Source organism: Falco naumanni, chromosome 11 (genome assembly GCF_017639655.2).
Source record: "Falco naumanni isolate bFalNau1 chromosome 11, bFalNau1.pat, whole genome shotgun sequence".
Taxonomy (NCBI): Eukaryota; Metazoa; Chordata; class Aves; order Falconiformes; family Falconidae; genus Falco; species Falco naumanni.
The window spans coordinates 31,033,703-31,055,823 of NC_054064.1; the positions used below are offsets into that span (position 1 = coordinate 31,033,703).

Here is a 22,121-nt window from a genome sequence, read left to right on the forward strand (position 1 = left end):
CTTTGCAAATTTACTCTGAATTGGTTAGAAGTAATGAAGAGGGAGGAGTAGGGGAGAGGGCTAAGGTGACTTCAGTGTGCTTTTCCATTTACATCATCCTGTTACTAGAATTGAAGATGACCTCACTGTGAGGAATGAGCTGACATAGTTGTATGAGAAGTAGATGCTGGTCCTTATCGGCTTTCTTGTTACACTTGTGTTTATTTGCAGAGGGATGCTGCAGCTTTAATTGAAGTCCCAAGTTACTTTCAACTGCTTCTTTTTAACTTTTATATAATGCTTTCTTTTTAATATTTCATCTCCTTAACATTCCCACTGTACACAAAATAAGGATTTACCTAGTGACTGGAGGCTTCAGGGTTATTCTGTTCTTTCAGCTCTTCATCTCTATTCCATTTGAGCTTTGAAGTATGAAACTAAAGTATGAAGGCCATAATAGGCCTTCTGAGGTCTTGTTTGAATTGTATTGGCTTAGATTCAGTTTGGTTTGATTGCTGCTGAATCATTTTACCCTCTGGCACCTGGTAGTTAGCCTATGTGAAATTAATTGGGTGGTCTTGATGTTTGTGGTTGCAGATAGGTGTTCATATGAGAAAGCCATCACTGCAAGTGGAGTTTGCATGTTGGGGACAGCTGTTTGCAGTAAACGTTCAACCAAATACCACTACTGCAGAGCCTATGGGGCAGTCTGGTTAAAGTGTGCACATCTGTGGTCCACTTATGAGGAACATTGTATTTCTTTGCCCACGTGGACCATGTGATGATAAAAGAGAAGTCCAGTGTTAACTCTGTAATATGAAGCAATATGAATATATGAATTTTCTTTAAAATTTCTTTAAAAAGGTGATTTCTGTGAATACCATCACATTTGACTTCTGAGTGTGGTCAGCTCAATTAAGACCGTTGACTGTAGATGAAGTTGAAATAAAGAATCATTATCCTTTCACAATTATTTAGCAAATAGGTGAAAGATAATTCTGACCAAGTCTTCCTAAAGTCAGTAAGATAAGTTCAAATGTAAACTTCATTGAAAAGGAAAGTAATCTCAGGTTATTGGGTCTTTCTCTTGTTGCTATTTCTTTAGATTTCTTCGTTATTTAGAATTGTCTTGCAAAACATTAATGCAATAGTTCTTTACTTCTGTAGTTGTGGGTATATTTTTTGCAGCTTTGCTAAGCAGGTTGTGCTGTTTTGTTGACTTTGGCTAAAGAAATTGGATGTTCACTGCCTGAATGAGTGTGTAGATAGTGCTGGTATATCTGGCATGCATATGAACTGAAAATGTAGGTACATACTCCTTCACTTGGAAAATATCTTGCTACAGATGTTTGTCAGTACAAAATGACTGTATGGATGTCTATGGCATGGCAAACCAACATGACAGCAGTGAGAGCTTAGTTTAAACAGAGCAATGTAAAAACTGCAGTGAAGGTTTGTCCAGCTCTAGAATTAGTCTGTTAGCATTTTTCTTCCCAGAGGTAGCAGAGGGGAAAGTCTTGTTTACTAATTTCTGGCTGGAAGTTTTACTGTAGCTTGTGCCAAAACAAAAGGATGCTTGTTATGTTTTCCTTATACTAATGACATTACAAGTCAGCTATTTCTAAAAAATACTCGTCCCATTAAATCAGAGATGCTGTAGCTTATTCTAAATGGGTGGGGGATACTGGACTGGGAGTAGGTATTTGCTTAGTAACTGTCTCCAAATGAAATCCAGTCTATCTATACCGTGCTTTCACAACCCTGTTCTTAACATGGTGTATAAGAGCAAAGAAGAGACTCCCTATAGCAAAAAAATCGCTTCACAGAGTAACTGGCTAGCACATCATTCCTCTGCAATTAATAACTAAAATCAATAGATTTTGAGTAATCTTTATTTTTCTTTCTGGCACAGTGGTCAGTGATCTCTCTGTATGTCAGTTCACATCTTCAGTTACAACTGCCATTTTATGCATCATTGCTCTTCTTTCTATATACTTGTGACTTGAAGCCACCAGTGGGATAACTTACAGAAACAATTAAAACATCTTTCCGTGGCTATAGAGGGAAGAAGAATAGTGAATGTATTGGCATGAGCTTGGCAGCAGCTTCTTTGTTGATGCATGTCGTCTCTATTGCTTGCTGCCTTTGCAGCTGACTTTTTGTTTTGTTGAATGTGACTGAATATTTTTAAATTAAATAATAAATTCCATATTAAGTGAGAATGAGTCCAGGCTACTGAGTTTGGAACTGAACTCTTGATTAGAATTGTTTATAAATGCTTTAACAGCTCTGTTTCAAAATTCTTACGTAGTACAGACATGTATGCCTAAGTTGTACTTTGGACTGTTGAGCTTGGCTTTTAGTTGCAGTTGCTAATCAAGCAGAAGTACCATTTAAAAAAAGGGTTAACAACTGGGAGATATGAAGCACCTACACCTCTAAGTATGTCCTACTTTGTCTCTCAGCTGCATCTCTCCATTGCACTGTGCTGAGGCTTACAACATGCATGTAGACTGTCCTTCTTGCCTTGTTACAAGTCTTCTGCTGACCCAACCATTGATGTGCTTGGTCTGTCCCTCTGTAGCCGTTTCTGATGGACTCTGGGCTCTGATGCTTGCCTGACTTGTGGTGCTACGCTCAGGGTGCCTCAGGGATTTGAAAATACCTGCATCTGTCTAAGACAGTGTCTTGGTGGTAGAGACTGCAGCAAGGCAGTTTTCTCCACCTTCAGCGTAGACTTACTCTAAGAGGTTACTTTCCAAGCCCCCCTCTCCCCCCTGCCCCAGTTCTAGCCTTAAGATGAATCTGACAATTCAGTTAGTTATTTTTTTTAACCAGTTAGTGTGCAGCTGGTAGTTGCAAAATTGATCAGTTTGCAGCCTTGGCACTGGCAAGGATAGAGTTTTTGCTCAGACCCTATCTTGGGTATCTCCGAATAGCTCTGTTTGCACAGCTTGGCATCTGATCTGAGGTGTGGGAGATCCAAATTCGAAGTCCTTGCCTTCTCTGAATTGGGACAGGGCGTGGGACATCCTCTTGAGCATGTGCATTAAGTCATCAGTTGTTCTCTTCCTTTTGCACAATGTATATTTGTTTTCTGTAATTTAGAAAAAGAGAGTGATACACTACATACCCTACTATTACAGTTTGCCTGGGAGATTGAGATTCAAATTTGGGGTTGAATTGGGAAAAACAGACAGTTCTTTGGTGAATGAGCATCTTTTCTGGTTTTCAAGTGACTAGTTTTTGATTTTGACCTGATGTAGAACTTGAATGCTCACACCAGCTTTCTTTTTTACACTAAATGGTAAAAGACTTTTCTGCTTCCATCTGTCCCTCCTGGTTTTAATCTAGATTTCTAACACACCAGTTTGGGATGATTTTTGAATTTGTGGGTTTTGGCTGGTAAGTAGCCATGAAATTTGGACTGATATCCTGTGCTAAATCAGATGTCTTGCTTCTAGCCCATATTTAGTTAATCCTGTGGGCAACAGGGATCTGATACAAAGGCTGTCTATAATGGCATTTAAGATAATCTGATTCATATTTAATCTGTACTAGCAATGACAAAAGTCAGGACATCTTTGGTGTTCATATACACATTTTATTTCTGCTGGAAGAAAAGTTTTCACAAACATTAGATGTCTGAAGATCACTTTATCTTATAGGAAGGTTATATATTCGGTATATAACCGAGTCTCCAAAAAATTGTATCGGATGCTGGTGCTCACGTGAAATTCTGCCTGTGTGGGTATTTTAACACAATAAAAAACTGTGCAGTGTGGCTTCGTGATAAACTTTTGACTTGACAGGGAATAAATGGCCAATGGAGGCCTTTCATGTGCTCTGTATCAGTTCCCTGATCCCTCCTCTAGACTTTCTTGTCTAGGAAGATTAAAAGACATTGTACATTATAATTCTTAAACTCTTTGCCCCCAAATATTTGGGATTATCTGTAAGCATCTCAAAAAAATTATTGTTTGGAGGCATAGTTGTTAAAAAACCCCAAAACAATCAGAGAGAGAGCTAAAGAAAGGGGACTCCATAAGTACCCCTGGAAAATAGAAAGATTGAGTTAGCTTCTTTACAAGTGAGTTTGGAGGATGAGTTGCAGGATATGAATACAGCATTGGGAACATTCCCAGATCTTTTCCACAGTCCTTTTAATGTGGTCACAGATTCCTGACTGCGAGTGAAAATAAATTAGAATTAACTTCAGTGAGTGTCGAAAACATGGAGACTTTTAAATTTGTTTGGAAAAAAGCATCAGGGCATGCTATGATTTTTTTTTTGTCTGTACTAATTAGTGATGACACAGCATCAAGATGGCAGAGAATGAATCATTTGGATGTTCATGAAACAACATATTTTAGTGTCACTAACATGTGGCTTTTGGGAATTCTTGAAGTAATAGAATAAGGATCCAAGGAGTATCTTAGATGAAACAATTTGTTTGAAGAGGACAGTTATTCTTAATCCGATTTCTGTCCAGTAGCCAAACTACTTCTGTTGCTTCTTGAAGACTATCAGGTATGCTAACAATACACAATGGCTTTTATTATCAAAACAATCAGGCTGAAGGACCTTTGTACTACACTGTGGAGCACCTTTGGATTCACATACAAAGTTAAATTTGATGTCAGTAGCAGCCACATATGTCTAGGAGGTAAGCTAAACCCGACTGATCAGGGACAGGCATCCAAAGGTTGTGCATTTTATATTAAAAAGTTGTAATCAGAGCATTTCTTTTTTTGAACTTACTGGAAATCTGGTAAGTTTTAGAAGCTTTAAGGAACTAAACTCAAAGAAGATAGATTCTTTGCATGATCCAAAACTAAACAAAATTTGGGGTTTTTTGTACTTACCTAATTGACCTTAGTTTCCAGAATTGATAGATTTCATTTTAGTAACTTTCTGGACTTGTAAGATTTCGGTTTGATATCACATAGTATCAGAATTAAATTATAGAGCCAAGTAGTATTTCTTAAAATGGAATTATCTTTTATTTGAATTCAGCATGTACATGCTTGATACTGCATGTAATTAATTTTTGCTGGAGGAAACTGATGGCAGCTTTTCAAATGCAGATAATTTAAACTGTCAATAATTAACAAGACAATTTCAGAATAATTTGGGGGGAAAAAAAGTTTTGAAAAGAAGAACCTAATAACAAAGCCTAGAACCTTCGCTAAAATACTTTGACCTTCTGTTCAGCTGTGTGCCACAGGTTCTTCCAGGGTTTTTGGGGGAAGGATTTGAGTTGCTGTTGACAAAGCTTGTGCGGTTGAGACTCTCTTAGTGTTTAATACTTTTATTTCTCTAAAAAGTCTTTTGCTTCTGGAATCCTGTTACAAGAGTCTTGGCCTGAACTTACGAAACATAGATGAAAAAGATGGGACCTGAAAGCCAGAAGACAAGAAGGCAAATAAATCACCCCTCAAATTTCTTGTGTAGAGATGAGGACCCACATAGTTTCCCATTTCATGCTCTTCTGAAGTATCTCTCCAGCTTTGCCTTAGCCTGCTAGGTGCAACTATTGACCTGACTTGTGTTCTTACTTGAAGGTGTGCCGTCTAGCAGGGCTCTGTGCCCGAATGACCCCAGCTAGGATTTGCATTTCTAGTACACCAGCTGCTCTTAAGTGAGAAAATGTCACGTTTCGATTATTTAAAAAGCTGGTGGATTTTTTAAAGCAGTCTTACTTTCCTGTGGAAGTCTGATTTGTGAACCTTGTGGTTAGCAGGACTGACTTTCGCTTGCTTTTGATATTCTTCTGTTATTTTAATGTGCTGTGGCCAGAGGTGGCCATTCGATGGTATTGTATTGCAGGACAGCAATGCCCACTCCTAATGTCACACTGGAATAAAATGTTACTCTTGGGGAAACTTTCTTCCCACTCATCATTGGCTGTGGCAAGTGTGGAGACTGTTTTTGTAGAAAAGTTATAAGAATTTTAAAGGTTTTTAATTAAAATTTTAAAAATCTTAAAGATTTTAAGAATATGCATTGCTATCATAAGCTGAAATCAGACTGAACTTTGGAGACAGACAAAGAATAGAGCCTTGCCCAGCTGGTATGACTGACCTCTTCTGATAGACTTCTTGCTTTCTACACCACTAAGCTCTCTGCAGAGTATAGTGTTGGAAACTCTCTGTAAATTAGCAGTTTGGAAATGTCACATGGCTATCAGAGGCATGCAGGTGTCCCACTCTTAACTGGAGGGGGTTGTCCTGTAGCTGTCTTCAGTTGTTCCCTCAGCTGAAGAAACAATGTTGAACCTCTTTTCAAATAGCATTTGTACTGCTTGGTGTGTTGTTACCGAATTTCAAGGAAATTTTGCAGAGGGGCAGAGTTAGCAAAGATAAACTTCTGTTAGTTGTTTGTGTGAATTCATGTGCCTGCTGTGATAGCAACTGTAGGGTTGGAGTGAGGATTTAAAGCTGATTGTTACTGGTTAATCAGGCAGTTGAGAGTTCCCGAATGTACTAGTTGTGGAAGAAAGCTTCACTGAAAGCTTACAGGTTCTTATACACTTCAATCATATTTCAGTTATTTTGAAATAAATTTGAAAGCTTTGTTCTTGTGTTCACAGAGCTGCTTGTTTTCTTCCCGTACTTATAACTCAAAAATAATAAATTTAAAATGGTTAATTTTAGAAAGTAGGGCATTCTTCAATCAAATTAGTTTTGAGAGACTTGTCTATGACTTTGAGACTGCTCTGACATTGAGCAGCTGATGGGGAACTGAGAGAGCCTATGTTATCGATCCGAAACATGTGTCTCCATGAACTCATCATGGGAAACTCTTTTCTTGTGATCAGTCTGTGGTGGGGAAAAGGCTCTGTTCTTCAGGCAGTAAATCACTGTAAAGTGAGTAGAGCAGATTGGGTGACCGGAATATTGGGTTTGGAAAATTTGTCATGTTTACATAAATGCCAGGTTTTTGTAAATGCATTAAAATAAGGATGTGAGCATGCCTGGCCTCTAATATCTGCTCTTTTTTTTCTTTTTTTTTTTCTTTTTTTTTTTTTTGTTAGAACTTGAAAGAATCGTGCTGGGAGAAGGCAGGCTATTTCTTTGATCTTCCTGATTTTTTATCTTGGAAAGCCACAGGTGTCACTGCAAGGTATGTTAATTATGATTTGGTCATCTTCGTCTGTTTACTTATGTATGCTTCTGCTTTAATTCACTTTGACTGGACATGCTGTTATGTACATCTGTCTGTAATTCAGCCTGCTCCAAAACATCTTGAGCCCATCTCCTGCTTCCATTGTGCATTCCTGAACACAGTTGTTCCTGTGAGCAGTGTAATTCACAGATAACAGTATGTTGCTACAACTGTCAGTTAATTGGTCTTGTACTCCATTTTGGAACATAAATATGATTACCCGAGTTACTGTGAAATATGCTTCTAATAACTCTTTGAAATCTGTTTTTGTTGATGAATTTATTGACTTTTTTGAGAAATGAATGAAAACACTTCTTTGCCATGTGGGAGGGATCTGGTAAAATCTTGTTTAAAATACTCACTTCACTTGAGTAAAACACGGCAGCTGTATTGCTCCTGAAAAGCGTCCTAGAATACTTGCTGAGCAAGTTTTGTTTTTTTAATAATGTAATATTAAAAATAATTTTAATATTTAATATTATTAAAAATTTTTATAATTTATAAATAATTATAAAATTTAAAGAAAATAATAAAACCCTTTGAGAGAACTCCTTTAAAATCCTGTTTAAAATGACCAGTGCAAGTGAAGCGCATTTGCAGATAATTAGGTCTTTGTGAAAAATGAGGTACAGTGTTATTTATTTAAAATAAAGTCTTACGGACCAATTAAATGGTCAGCTCGGTGCAGTACACAGTTATTTCCACAGCAATTTATGATGCTGAATGTGTGCAAACAGTAGTCTGAAATGAAAACTGGTCACAGAATAGTTTTAGTCTCTCTTGAAATGGAAGATACCTTCTCAGACACAGTTCTTTTTGAGCGCACTCTTTCTCCCCAGTTAGTCTCCATGATTGACAGCTATTGTTAAATATCTTGCATTATAGAGCAAGAAAGTGTTATGTTTGACTTAAAAAAAAATTAAAAAAAGAATAATAAAAGTGAGTAGTTGTGCAAATACTTGCTAGATGATAATTGAAAGATTGTATCTCAAATCTTCCTTCCCTTGGACTTTCAGTCATATTCTGCTGTATGCTGTATAACTATGTAACAGAAGAATAACTCTCACCCCAAAGATCTTGCAATCTAAGCAGTCTTGCCACTTGACGCAGCTGTAACTTAAAGGGGATAAATCCCAGGCTCCCAGATGATATGCCATGCAGCATCTCCATCTTGTGAAATTACTGAAGACTTGGATTTAGAATTAGCACCCTTTGGTCAAAGGACTTGATGGAGAGTGGTGACTGCCTTTTTACCATAAGCAGTACAAGAGTGTAACATATCAAGTGCTCTTCAAATACAGGCACAGTCAGGTGTGGGAAAAGTAGCCACCTGTCCTTTGAGGTAGTTGGGGGATATGATGACCCAGAAAATAGGTATGACTGAGTAGTGGGTTACAGATTCTTGCATTTTGTCTACTAAAAATAGTGTTTAATAGGACAAGGGGACATTTTCATCTGCTCTTGCATGTGGTGGGAGTGTCTTCATTCCATGGTTTTATTCTTAATTCAAGTAAGAATAGCTTCTGACTTGGCTAGGGACCCTGGTTGGAACTCAGTTCCAAACACAGTTTTAATTTGGCTTTGTGGCCAGGTGATGATTAATAGATGTGATAAATGTGTGAGCAAATCATGAAATGTTCACCTTGTGCTAATGACAGAAGAAGCTAAAATACCATATGGTCCATGTGAGCTTGGAGTCAAATATTATTTGGAATTTATTTTTAAAGAATAAATAAGATTTAAAGAAAAAATAAAATTTGGAATTTAATTTTAAATAAAGTGAAGTAGTTTCAGAGAGAATGGTGACATATTTGAAAGAGAATTCTTCTCTTGCTAGAGCAGACGTATCTCCAGCATTGATGAACAGAGTTCCCGCTCTTCCCAGAAGCCTCCCTGATCCATAGCAACATCTGCCTTTCCTGGTTTTAATAGTGGTGGCCATACAGTGTAAAAGAAATCCCTCTCTCTACCTTTCCCTCTCCCCATCTCTTTAACCTCCAACCTAGTGGAGTTTGTGAGAGCAGATGGAAAAGAACAGCAATGCCTTCCTGCAGACTTAGAAATGTAACTGTTACGATGATTGATTCTTTAGCTGTTGGAAAGTGAATGATTGTATTGAAGCAGTAGAAGGGATGGATTGCTGCCAACAACTGATGCTGTGTTAGCGGGGGATCTAGATTCCTTTTTCTTGGTCCTGCAAATTCCCATCCACTGTGGTTTTCACAAAACTTGTGCTAGAGTTACACCATGCCTGGTACTTGCTATTCCAACCTAGTATTTGTTTGTCTGCTTGCTGCATGTACCTGTCAGTGGTTATAATTTCTGTGAAGCCTTTGGGAAAGGGCAGGTGTTTTTTGGGGTGTGATTAGTGCCCAGCACTGTAGGACCCTAATTCCTCCTGGGAACTTCGATTGCAATAAATATTACTAATTACGAACCAATGGTTGTATTCTCTAGTGCTCATCTAACCTGTACAGTACAGTCTGAATTCTTGAGACTGAAATGTTCAACCTTGTCTGCAACTTTGTTTGCAACCAAAATATATGGCAGGAAGTTTAAAAGGAAGTTGGGAGGGGTTATATAGGAGCTCAGGGTACGATAACGGAGTTCCTGCCTACTGTCCCTCATGGATGCCTTAATTTAGGGAGCAGTGTTATGTGTGGGTGTGGGGACGGGGAAAGAAGGATGGGGTAAGAGTCATGCTGTGCACTAGGTGTAGTGGTGCTGTCAGCTGGTGTCAGGCGTCATGGCTTGCAGTGGATTTTGCGACTGTCTAAGCTCAGTGAAGCTCAGGTTTTGCTTTGGAAGTCTGTCTGAAAAGGGAGGGTGCGGGGGTAATGACAGCTCCTTGGGTTTGCCTGGCTTTGGCTTTGTGTTCTTAGCTGTAACTTTCTGGAGGTGAGGCAGAGAATATCTCTTAAAATAAAACAAACCAAAACAACAAAACTACAGAAAATTACACTTAAAAGTAGAGCTGACAGAATTTTTACTGGCAAGTTCATTCCCTTAGAAATGACATTTTGATTATTCAAAAACTTGCTTTATTGATGAATATTGTAAGGAAGAAGGGAATGTTGGGAAAAGACTTTCTGGACAAAGTCTTCTCTGCACCCTTTTGTTGAGAGTCTTCTATTTTGGATAAAACAGTTTCTTGCGCATCCTCCTTTGCTGCCTTAATGCACTCACCAAAATTAAGCCCATTGTTTTGGCTCTAGTGGAATGTCTTATGGGTTAACAAAGGAGGAAGAAAAAGACAGGAAAATACGGACAAGAAATGTTTTGCTGGAATCAAATCTATTTTTTTTTTTCCTTTCTCTGTTCTCCCCCATGCACACCTGTTTCTTGGGAGTTTCCTTGTAGTCTGGTGAAGTCAAGTAATTTGTCCTGCATATGCTGTTAATACTAGGGAAGTGTGAATTTGTCAAGTATAAGATTCTTACCACCTTTTCTCCCTTTGAGCACAAAGGAGCCTATTCACAGGGCAAGACACAGTGTTAGTCATTGTGAATCATACATAACTTGGCCTGATAAAAGACAGATTTATTTTTTAAAATTTGGTTTGTTGATGGGGATTTTACTGCAACAAATGCAGTTCCAAAGGCACTTTTATAGGAAAGACTTCTGCATGCATTGAAACTATTACTCTTGCTTCATTAAATTTTTAAGGAGCCTTTCAAAACATTTTATATATATTCAACATTTGAAAACTACATACAGTCTTTTTGGCTTCAGTGAGATTACTTGGTGCACAAAGTTAAGTAGGGTGTGAGATCAGGATTTGGAGTATTTGAAAAGCAGTTCTTGATGTGTGTTTCTGAGTATGAAACTGTTTGTCTTTCACCTTTAATTCTGCTGGCTTAAACTGCCTTGTTGTCATGTTTTTTCCAGTGGATATATAATAAACAGTCAATGCTTCTTACCTCAGAGGTGGAGACTCAAATATATTCTGAGATATTTACCTACTGTCTTTGAAATCACTATAGATCTCACTGAACAGCATCCACCCATGAATTGCAAAGGATAAGTTCCAAATCGTTGATTCCCATTGTTCTTGGAAGATTGTTGCCTGTAATAGTCCATATTAAAAATAGTTATTTTTTATTATTTCTTCTTTGGGTCGATGAAAGACCATTGAATTGTTCTGAGTAATCCAGATGGCTTACTATTCTGCATTAAAAATGTTACTGACAGCTCTTTAGTGAAAAAAATTAAAACTTTGGAACTTCCCTGCTCCTGTCCCCCAAGGTTGCAACAATGAGTATTGGTTTTGCCACTTGAATACTCAGTTGTCTTACTTCAGAAATGCTGTTGTGGAGAGGGAGAGCGAGCTGTTTTTTCACAGACATGTTAGCAAAGCTCTTCAGAGGCTCAGCACTTTTACTCAGGGTGAGTGTGACTCATTGCTCTCTTCTACCCACCATCTATAATCTCTGATAACTTTTCCTTTATATGGTATTTTGGATAAAGCTATCGTAATAAAATCTAAATACCTATCTGGATTAGTTACAGGCTGCTGGATTATGAATGGAGAATTCTTATCCGAGTTGCACATCTACAATTTTACTGTGTTTCTTGTATTGTGAAGGATTGCATTGCAGATAATATGGCTGAGCTGTTAAAGTGGGTAGAATTCACACACAAATTTCTCAAAGGTCGTGTGTATTTAGGTCCGCTGTTCTGCTTCAGTGCCACTTCCAACCACAAGCAACTCGTTCATTGGGAAATTAGCTAGTCTGTACTGGATTTACATGGTTTAAGAGGAGCTCTAAACAGAGATTAAACCTGTGGAGAAGGATTTGGAAACGTAGGGAAGAATGCCAGGCTGACATTACTGAGATAGTGTCCAACATCATGCTACGAGCCACCTCCCAAAATTTCCCCAAAAAGTTGGAACAAACTGGATGTTTGTGCAGAAGAATTTTTTTCTTATTACTACACTCTAGATATGTTAATAGTTGGGGAAAGTAATGTGGAGGCTTCACCTCATGTGTGAATGTTCACCCAAATAGTTTTCCTGTGGAAATACTTGCCCACTCAGTCTTCAACTGCTAGCCATTGTGGCAGGGAAAAGGGTGTAACAGGTATTTCTTATACTTTTGGGGGAACTTTTGCAAATTATCTCTTTCCCACAGATCTCGGGGTGATGAGTTTCTCCAGCGAAAATCAGTTTTAAAAGAAAAAAGATGTATACTGTTATGGTAATTACAGACTGCAAAGTGAAAGGGAAAAGCTTGTAGTTCAAAAAAAGCATTTCTGGGAATGAAGTAACTAATATTAAGCTGTACCTGTGTGAGAGTGAGTGGGAACTTTTTAATGTACAGTGTATTTTCGACAGGAAGGTACCTTGACGAATGGTTTTCTTTCATTTCTGAGAAAGAGGCTAGTCCCTTGTCTTGTCAACGTTTAAATAGCTGACTCTTGATGTTAAGCAGTGACTAAGTCCTTAAAGTTTATTTGTAACCTGTTGCCAGTTGCTTATCATTAGGGCTAGAGATGGCTCTGTTGCACTGATTTAAATCCCCAGAACTCCTCTGATGTTAGCAGGCTTGATGCAGAGTACGCTGGGATAAATAGGAGCAGAGTCTGGTCCATTGCTGAACTGCAGTGATGGAAGTTTGTAAAAAAAATTAAAGCTAGGAAGGTGCTGTTGAATCCAAGAATCTGGATTCAGGTCCCTGCTCGGTTATGTTCCCTGTGTGATTTGGAGACGTGAATTGAACCTACATCTTTGGAGGTGTTTAGGCAGCTGAATACCTTTGAGGATTTAATTCTTGTTCATTCCTGTATTTGTCCTTCATCTGTTAAACTGATCCATACATACACTTAACAGGTTGCTTACTCTGAGGGCTGTGAGGTATTCCATCACTGTGGTTAGCGCAGTCCTCACCAAATATTTTATCCAGATAGGCTGGAAACTTTGAAAGAGAGGGAGAGTTTGGAAAAAGAGCTTGTGTTTAGAGGCGCTGTTGAAAAAACAAACTGGTGTGAGTTAAATGATTATCTGAAGGATGCCTGTGTCTTTTTAAAGGATTGGGCAATCCTTTTAGTGAGATGTGGTAACTGGAGCAGCACAGACACCATTTTTTTGGGGCCAGCTGCCCTTCCCTTCCTTTCTGGCCTTGCCATGACTAATGTATACCCTTTGGCTGGGATTCTGGCATTTGGCTGCTTCTTGTTTATATTTTGTGCCTACTTCAGAATATGCCTCGTCTGAAAATTAGTCCTCTCTCTGGAAAGAAAGGGGCTAGGGAATATTTCAGAAAGCTTTTGTGATTAGCGCTGCAGCCCATGTGGCGGTGACAGTATCCTGAATTGCACTCGGGTTTTGTGTCCTGTTTATGAAATGAAACCCAAGACTTCAGACTTGCAGACTTGTTTGGAGAAATCTCTGGAGAAGGGAGAATTATCTTGAAGGGCTGGTTGGGAGGGGAGGGATGGTGTTTTTGTGGATTGAACAAACAAAGTACCATGAATTTCTTGTCATGGAGCCAAAAGCAAGTGTCCCTGTGACAGTATCTTTGCCAAATGAGCAAATTCTACTTCTATCAGGCTTTTAATAAATTCAAAACATGTTCTTTGGAGGCTGGTGACACACAGACTGATCCAGTGTAAGAAAATAGGAAACATATACCTGGAAAAACTGTCAGGACTGTGAAGGGCAGATGTAATGTGGGCCATTACTGCTAGATTTTATTATTATTATTTAAAAACAATATGTCCTTGAGTCTACAGAGTAATCTGAAAGAGTTCTGTGTGCTTAATAAGAAAATTGTTAGCAGGTCTTGTTAACGTTAGCCAGGAAGCACACAGGCAAACAGGAAGCTTTAGCTATTGTTATTGTACAAATGCCCTTTACAAAGTATTAGCAAAAGAAGCTTAATGTGTTTTCCACAAGAACAGGAGCCCTTCATAGTGTCTAACTGTTTCTGCACAATGAAGAAAAACTGCATTGTCCCTTTCCAACAGCTTTGACATACATTGAGACATTGAGACTTGCATTCAGATCTTCAAATATTTACTACTTCGATTTTTTTTTTTAAGATGTTAGGATTGTTAATTAGCTGTGACAGTATCTAGCCTTTAGTTTTCTATTGTGTTCATTTGCTGCTAAAAAAAAAAAAAAGTCAGCTAGGTCAGTATAGAAAAGGATTGGGGGCAGTCGCGGTAGTAGATGTATTACTGGCAACTTGCCACAGAGACAGTGAACTCTGAGCCAACCATGAAGTCATTTTGAACTCAGGGAGTCTCACTAATCCAAGGCGATGTGTCTTAATTTGACAAAGCAAAGGCTGCTTGATAAGCAACCCTCGCTAGAAATGCTGTTAAATGCGGGTGTTTGTAAGTTTAGATTGTGGACGAGAAACGTGGTGATATGAAAGGAATCATCTTGTTTTCAGGTTCTTACTCCCCCAAGCCCAAAGGCAGCCTTGGCGCTGTTCTCCCTGCAGTTCGGGCTGTGCAGTGGCTTGATGTGAAATTTGAGAAACATATGTAGTTTTCTATTTCAGGAAAATGATCTCAGGGATTGAATGTGTGTTTTGTTGGCTGTTAAGCTCTGATCTTGCCTAGTGTGGTAGTTTGAGAGTGTGTGTACGAGAGAGAGAGAGAGAGAGAGTGTCTGTGTGATGGTTAAGACATTCTCCAGCACTTGAAAAAAAATTAACAATTAAAAATCAGAGTTCATATAGTCATTGCTGTTAAAAGTCTTTTCTTCAGTCTCAAAATGCTTAAGAAGCCTCCTAAATAAATATACTATGTACATCAGATAGTGTTTCTGTCGTATTTTTCCATAATAGTCATTAAAATTTTCTTGAGCTGATGAGTTGTACACACACAAAGTTTTCCATCGAAGCAAAGGAGCTGTGTTTAAACAACCCTTTCATTGTTGATCCTGTGCAGAAGCTATATATATGAATACTGTAATTATTAGCTTCTCTGAGGGTCAGATAATAATCTCTCCTTAATGAAGTTTGTAAAGAGATGGCTAGGGGGTTTTGAGATCAGGCTTCCTGACGTGCTAAGTAATGGTGGGACTGGATAACTGTGCTTCACTGAAACTGGGGTGGTGGGGGAGGAGTATTGAACGAGGTTGTGGTGTTACGGTCTTAAATTCTGAGGAAAGACATGGCAGAAACCACAGAGGAGCTTGTTGTCTTTCAGTTCTCTTCATCTCATTTTTTTACAATCATCTTGGTTCTCTTCAGATACAGGCTTGTTTTTCAGAAGGCGTATGTTTTTGTTGCATTAGCTTCTGTGAGCACCATCAAGGATCAGACCCTCATGGTACAAGGCATGTTATAAACAATCTGTCATCTTCTTTGAACTCTTCCTTATGTGAAACATCATGGAAAGCCCCATGCAAAGCCCTTGTCCCCTGTGAGATTGGGTCTCTGCTCAGCAAAAGCTGTGTAACAATTGCTTTCTTGCATAAATTTGAACCAGATAAGAAAATAGCCATGTTTATGAACTCCTGGGTCATTTACAGCCCCAGCAGTGTTTCAGTGTGCACATATATAATGCATATATTCACAGTAAATTCTTAAAAACCACCCCCCCTGAAAACAATAACATTCCAGGAGTGTTCTCATCCAGTGAAGGAAAAGCTATGTAGCATGAAGTCTGTGCATTGTAGGTGTTCATGTAGTGCTTAAAAGTATTAAAACTCACTTAAATTTATTATTCCACAAGGGACACTTTTTGTCTTTAATTTTTTTATTTTTTTTTATTTTTAAACTTAACTCTTCTATAATATTTTGCATATGGAATAGTCTTAATAAATTCAGCCTTTAAATGCTGCTCTGAAGAAAGTGCCTTTATTATTTTATGGATGGGAAAAGAGCCATATAATTTGAAGGGTAACATTCATCAAAGTGTTTAGCTGGGCATCCAGCTTTCTGTCTAACTTAAAGTGAGAATTAGGTGTCCTATTCCATAGGCATTTTCACAGATCACACCGTAAATTATTTATTCTGGACCAGTTCTTCCTCCAGACTTCCCAAACAAATGCTTTTCACCACTGGAGTGTTCCTCCTATCCCTTTCACTGTAATACATGTCTGTAACAACAGTCCAGGCCTGGAAGGCAGTTTACTTACATCTTTGCTTTATTTTTGTTGGCTGGCTATCTAAACCTGTTTAATGTTAGTAACTTTCGCTGGAAATTCTCATCGTGCTTTAGGATGACACTGATGGTGTCAGGGTTGATTTACATTATCTCTTTAAAGCAGCATTAGCTTACATAGGACTTTTTCTCGTATTTGTTTTAGCATTCCTATTATCCAGAGAGGAGCCTTTTAACTGTGAAATGTAAATAACCTGACAACGAAGACTTCAAAAGAAAATTATTCTTTGTCCATGGCAGTGATACCAATTTTGCCAACTCTGTAACCTTTAAAATAGTGTACTTTTATGCTTGACCTGTCATCTGCCTATAAAAATAATCTTAGATCAATGATACAGTGCTTTCAAGAATGTGTCTAAAGAAACCAGACAGTTCCACATATGTGTTCTGTCATTTTTGCATCATGGTAGAACATCTGCTGCTTTAAATATATATAAGTAAGATCTGGTTATTGATTTGGTGTAAGTGCCTGGTAATGCTTTCTGCTTACATTGAGAGAGTGAACACTTTTACTGTAGCTTTCAAATTGATGTTGCCAGATAGTGAGTCTGATATTATATAAATATATAATATGTTATATGAAATCACCAAGGATTTGTTTTTTCCTTCCCCGTTATTTATTACAGTGCTGTTCCATTAAGCTGCTCATTAGGTGAAAGTTGTAATTCAGTCTTCAGTGGATGAAATGTGTATGTACTTATGGAATCAAAGACATTCCAAGAAAGATTGTTTATTTTCTTACTACCTTCTTTAATTAAGTTTCGATGGTAGGATTCTAACTGTTTGACTTGAGAGAAACAGGTGAAGCAATACTGACTGCAGTGTGATACAGCAAAGATGACTGAAGTTATGCTTATTGGTTGTCAGACGCTGCATACATAGGAAAGTTCATTCACCTGTGGATAGGATGTTGTACATGGATAACATGGCTGTTTAATTTTGTAGTGAAGGGGAAGTTCTGTATTTTGTATTTTACTATTAGCTGGCTTCAGATAATATTTGGATTTTATATATCTTTGGTTTGCATTGCTCACCCTCAGCTTTAAACTGCCCCTGGAGCTGCTCATTAAATTAAAACCCGTGTTTGTCCATTTCGTTTTAGTTCAAGTGTTCTATCTCAGATTTGTCAGCCTGAGTTACGAGCTTGCTGGTATTCTGCAGTACTGATGTATCCTTGGACTCTCCTGAGTGGGGATTTGGAAACATTCCTCAGAAAGCCTGTCCCTGTGTTACCTGGCAGGCTGCAAGTAGCTCAGAGCCTCAGCCCTGTGGCTCTCCTGCCATCACTCCCGGGCTCCATGTGCCAGTGTCTGTTAAATGGGAGCCTGTGGAAAGTGGCATACCAGTTGCCTCTAGTACCCTTGCATAAGGAATTTTAAGTGGGCAAGAAAGTAGGAAAGCCCTTCATACTGCAGAAGTTGATTGGGAAAACCTTATCTGAAGATGTGCAAAGAGAGATATGCCTGTTATGTTCAAAGCCCTCCCTGCCCCCAAACCCCACTTGCATTTATGCATATGTAGTACATGCTGTTAGCATGAAGGCAGTAGCTCCCACTTGCATTCACTGTAGACTGAAACCTACAGTTTTGAAACTTAGAGCTTTGAAAGATACTCTTCTCTCCTTCCAACCTCATTTTCCAAGGTGAGCTCGCTCTTCTGAAGGGTGAGGCTGGATCTGCACACTACAGTGGTTTTATATTCAATTAAAAGTGGTGAGAGGGGGAAAACGTACCACAATACATAGAAAGCTATTTTTCTGTACTTTCCGTTGTCTGAGATTCCCTCCATGAAACTGTCTGTGGGAGTTTCTGATGCTGGTTTGTTGTTGTATATAAAATATCTAATACAGGCTCTTTTGAGAAAAAGTGATATTGTGATACAATTTTATTTTCAAGAAAAAAATTGAGTGTGCTTCCCATCCTAATGGGAAAGGTAGGTGCGGTGTTGTCCTTAGTTCCTTGAATGCAGCATCTCTATGTGAGTTTGATGATGCATGGTCCTTTCATCTCCCTTTAAAGAAGAGAAAATGGGGAATGTGTAAGAACATGATAAGCTGCTGACACCTGTTCTTCATATTTGTCCCATCTCCTGCCATTCTTGGCTTCCTTGCTTCCATCTCCCAAGCTCTGTGGGCATACTCTTGCAGTCTGGATTTGGAAAGAGCAGTTGATATGGTCCCCTTCAAGAACAGTATCTTTCCTATATTGTGTTGGGTAATGTTTGCCCATGATATATATAATTTGTATCTCAAAAACAAATTGGAGTCCTTTAGTGTTCACCACTCCTCATGCTGATGCCCCAGTACTACCAGGTATGAATATAACATGAAAGCTTTTTGGAGGGATTCCAGTTTGTTTCAGACTTCCTGGTTTTGTATACTTTGTCATGTAGCAACTCTTCATTTTGCATATAAGGACAGTTCATAAACAGATGTTGAATCTCAACATGGTGCCTGAAATTTCCTGCTATTTCTGACCTGCCTGTAACAACACAGACAATCCTAATTTACACCGGTTAGCTCTGCTGGCAATCTAAGTAAATTTCTATTAACTGCTTCTTTTTTAGCTTCTGTCTCTTCAATTGCAGCTCAGAGGAAAGTTATACCTAATAAAATCTTTAAGTAAAAGATTTCTACTTGCCTAACCTATCAAGATACATATTAATTAATGAATTAAAGTACATGCTCATTTGCCTTGGTACAAACAGAACAATAAGGAGAGAAGAAAGAGTGAGAGTAAAAAGAATGGTGTCCAAAATGACAGCACAAATTACCTTGAAACTATGATATCTGCTGTGCCGATGGAAATAACTTCAGGCTGATATCTAAGGTTTCATCCACTGTCTTGTTTACTTGTTGGTTTATCTGAAAGGGCCTCTGTGTGTGTGTGTGTGTGCACACGCATGTGTAAAATAGGGAATACAGTTTTACCTTATTAAATTTGAAACTCTGCTTGGAGGAGTATTGCTCAAGAAAACCACATCAGGCCAAGCTTTTCAAAATGCAGACTGGTTTAGAGAAATCATTTTAATATATTGAAGCCTCAAGCCATCTACCTCTGCTCCTGAGAGCTCTACCTGAAAACTTCCAGGGCTGAATAATATAAGGTTTGGGGTTTTTTTAATCTTTCTGCAAGAAATACTAGTCTGATGTTTTATTTTCTTAAAGTCTGAACTCCACATAACTTTTTTTCAGAACTGTTTATCCTCACTCCAGACATGAACCTTGGAAAGGTGGCAGAAAAAACAAACAGCTGCTGTGTTTTTGGGCAGTCTGCATTCCTTTAAACTCTCTGAGATCAGACTTGTGCTGAGATTTTCAAATTATTTGTCCTAGGGCTTAACCACTTTCACTCCTGCTTAAAAGTCAGTGAGTTTGCCATACCGGTGCTTGTGAGAGCTGTCATGCAGAGCCTTAATGATTCAAGAAGTATGAATATATGATGTGTTCTTAGGGCTTTTTATTATTGTTTCATTCCAAATTCACCTACCTCCCTAATCATCTTTCCAATTTTGGACTCCAATCTTTTTTTAACTTAAGCGTTTTGCTTAAGCTATTCTAGGGAATTTTGTTTTCATTTTGGTTTGGGGGTAAATTTGATGCATATAAAAATGTTATTAATGGACCAAGGTGGAGGTAATAAAAAAGGCTGTAGCATTCCCAAGGCCGAGCGTCAGAAATGGTCTTCTCCAAGTTTGGCTTTCTTTCCATTGAAAGCAGGAGACGGGAAGAAGAGCTATCAGTCCGGTGGCACTGTTTGGTGTCCTCTTTCTGAGATGTCCCAAGGTTGTTCTGTGGAGCCTGATGTAAGCAGCTGAAGAGTCAGGACAGTGCAAGCTTGTGTGGTCAGCTACTAAAGAGTATTTAACGATCAGGGCCTTCATGTGCGTTTGCCTGTTAGAGAGTTGTGAAGGTGTTGCTTCTACTCGTGCCTTGTAAGTAACTAAATCCCAAGCATGTCTTGCAGTTCTGTCGCTTCCCAGTTTGTGGAACTTCACTGAGTAAAGAGATTGGTGGTACCAGATCACTATTTTTGTGATATGGGTTAAATATATTGGGCAGGATGCTGAGACCAAACGTGTGTTTACTAGCAACTAGAGTTAATGGAAAAACAAAGCTGTCTGTCCAACTCCGAAGGGCTTTTCAGTTAACCATGTTCGTTCTTTGGGCCTTTTTCCAGCAAAGCACTTAGGCACGTGCTTAAAGTTAAAACATGTGCTTAAGTGCTTTGCTGGTCTGGGTCCTTTTATTTGCTATCCAAGCATGTTGGTATGAACAGGCTGTTGGTTGTACGACTGTCCGGGGAACTGTTCTTACGCTGTTCACTTTTCTTCTCTGAACTTTTTGTCCACCGATGGCCCAGGAAGGATAATTTGTGATTTCAGTGTGACACGTATAATGATTTGCAAAGAGTCTGTAGGTTATTGATTGAGATTAATTGGCACTGATTATGAAGAAATTGTGAATTTGGAAAAATTAAGGTCAGTCCACCCAGAGAAGTTTTCATCTAATGTCTTGCTCCAGCTGAGTAATCTGACTGGCACCATTTGTCACAGGACAAGAGCATCTTCAGACAGTTAAAATACTGTGGATTTAGCCCATGATATGACACGTTATTCCTTCTTCCAGAAAATGCTCTTTAAGTAACTGCTGCCTTTTAGGTGGCACTTGCTGTTATTTTTTGATCTGGGTGTAGATTTGTTTATTTGTTTATTTATGGTTTTCATTACTGCAGTCCAGAGCTGCATATCTCTGATTACTACGGGACAGCAGGTCTTTCTTTCTCATACCATTCGTGACACAGGACAACTCAGTAAAAATCAGACCTTGGGATTTCTGTTCACATCTTCCGGCAGGAAAAGTTGGCCTTTCACCTCTAAAGCCATCTTAGAGCAGCATCATTGAGTTAGGTTTTTGTATGCTTTTCTTTGTCAAGGTGCAAACCACTTTACACCAAGGAAGATGGCTTAATTATACAAAACGTACAGCCTGATATTGCTGACTTAATTGCAGGAGTTAGTAAAGACTGTCTATGTAGAATAAGTCAAGCACAATCCTGCAGTTGCTTATGCAAACAAGTGACTTAAATGCTCCAGCTGACGTCAAAGACACCATTCGTTCAGGTCAGGTTGCTCACACCTAAGTCTTTTTAGGACCAAGCTCACAGATAAACAGTAGCTTGCAAAATTTCATTTTAAAAATTTGTTCTTATTTTCTCTTACACAGGGTTTCTGTGAAGAGTGATCTTTTAAATTCCATCACTTCATTTGGTGGGGAATTTTTGAGCCTCACCCCCCCCCCCCCCCCCCCCCCCCCCCCCGTTTTTTTATTTCATTAAAAAGATATGAAGCATTAAAGGGGGAATAAAGCAGTCTTAATTTTTTCAGGCAGCTAACTTAGGGATTTTGAATTTACTTTTAGTCCATTCTTCTCTGTGCTTGCAGCATTTGCAAGTGTATTTTCTGTAAGTATTGCAGTATAATTCAAGTATCAGGAAAGCAAAAGACAAATATTTTAGTGCTGTTAGAGCTGCATGAAAGCATTCATTAGAGTTTAGAATAGTGGTAAACTCCACCCTTCTGGTTCAACCGTCGCCTTTCACAGTGTTTAGTGTAAGGCAAGCTCAGGCATTACCCAGCTTACCTGGGAGGGTGAGCTCTGTCTCTGAGAGAGCTGTGGATGTGCATTCCCAGATGAAGTTGTTTTTAAGATTTAAATGAATTTAAAAACCATTGATGTCCACCTTCCTTGTGTAACAGGCTAAAGTATCTGAAATTAGAAGAGTAACATCTTTCTTGTAGCCACTCTTTGAAGAACCTGGGGGGTGTTTTGCTTGACTGTTAGAACAAGTTAGTGA

General features: G+C 38.7%; 1 protein-coding gene across 12 annotated transcripts in view; it reads left to right on the forward strand.

The window, feature by feature from the left end:
- The window catches only part of FGGY (FGGY carbohydrate kinase domain containing), a 325,709-nt gene that overhangs the window by 200,810 nt on the left and 102,778 nt on the right, over positions 1-22,121 (forward strand). For all 12 annotated transcript variants that reach the window (XR_005830063.1, XM_040609878.1, XM_040609879.1 and 9 more), the window contains one exon: positions 7,016-7,104. Coding sequence is in view for 11 of the 12 variants with exons in the window: in XM_040609878.1 (XP_040465812.1) it covers positions 7,016-7,104 (89 nt within the window). In the remaining variant the exon portion in view is untranslated. The remainder of the gene's footprint in view (positions 1-7,015; positions 7,105-22,121) is intronic.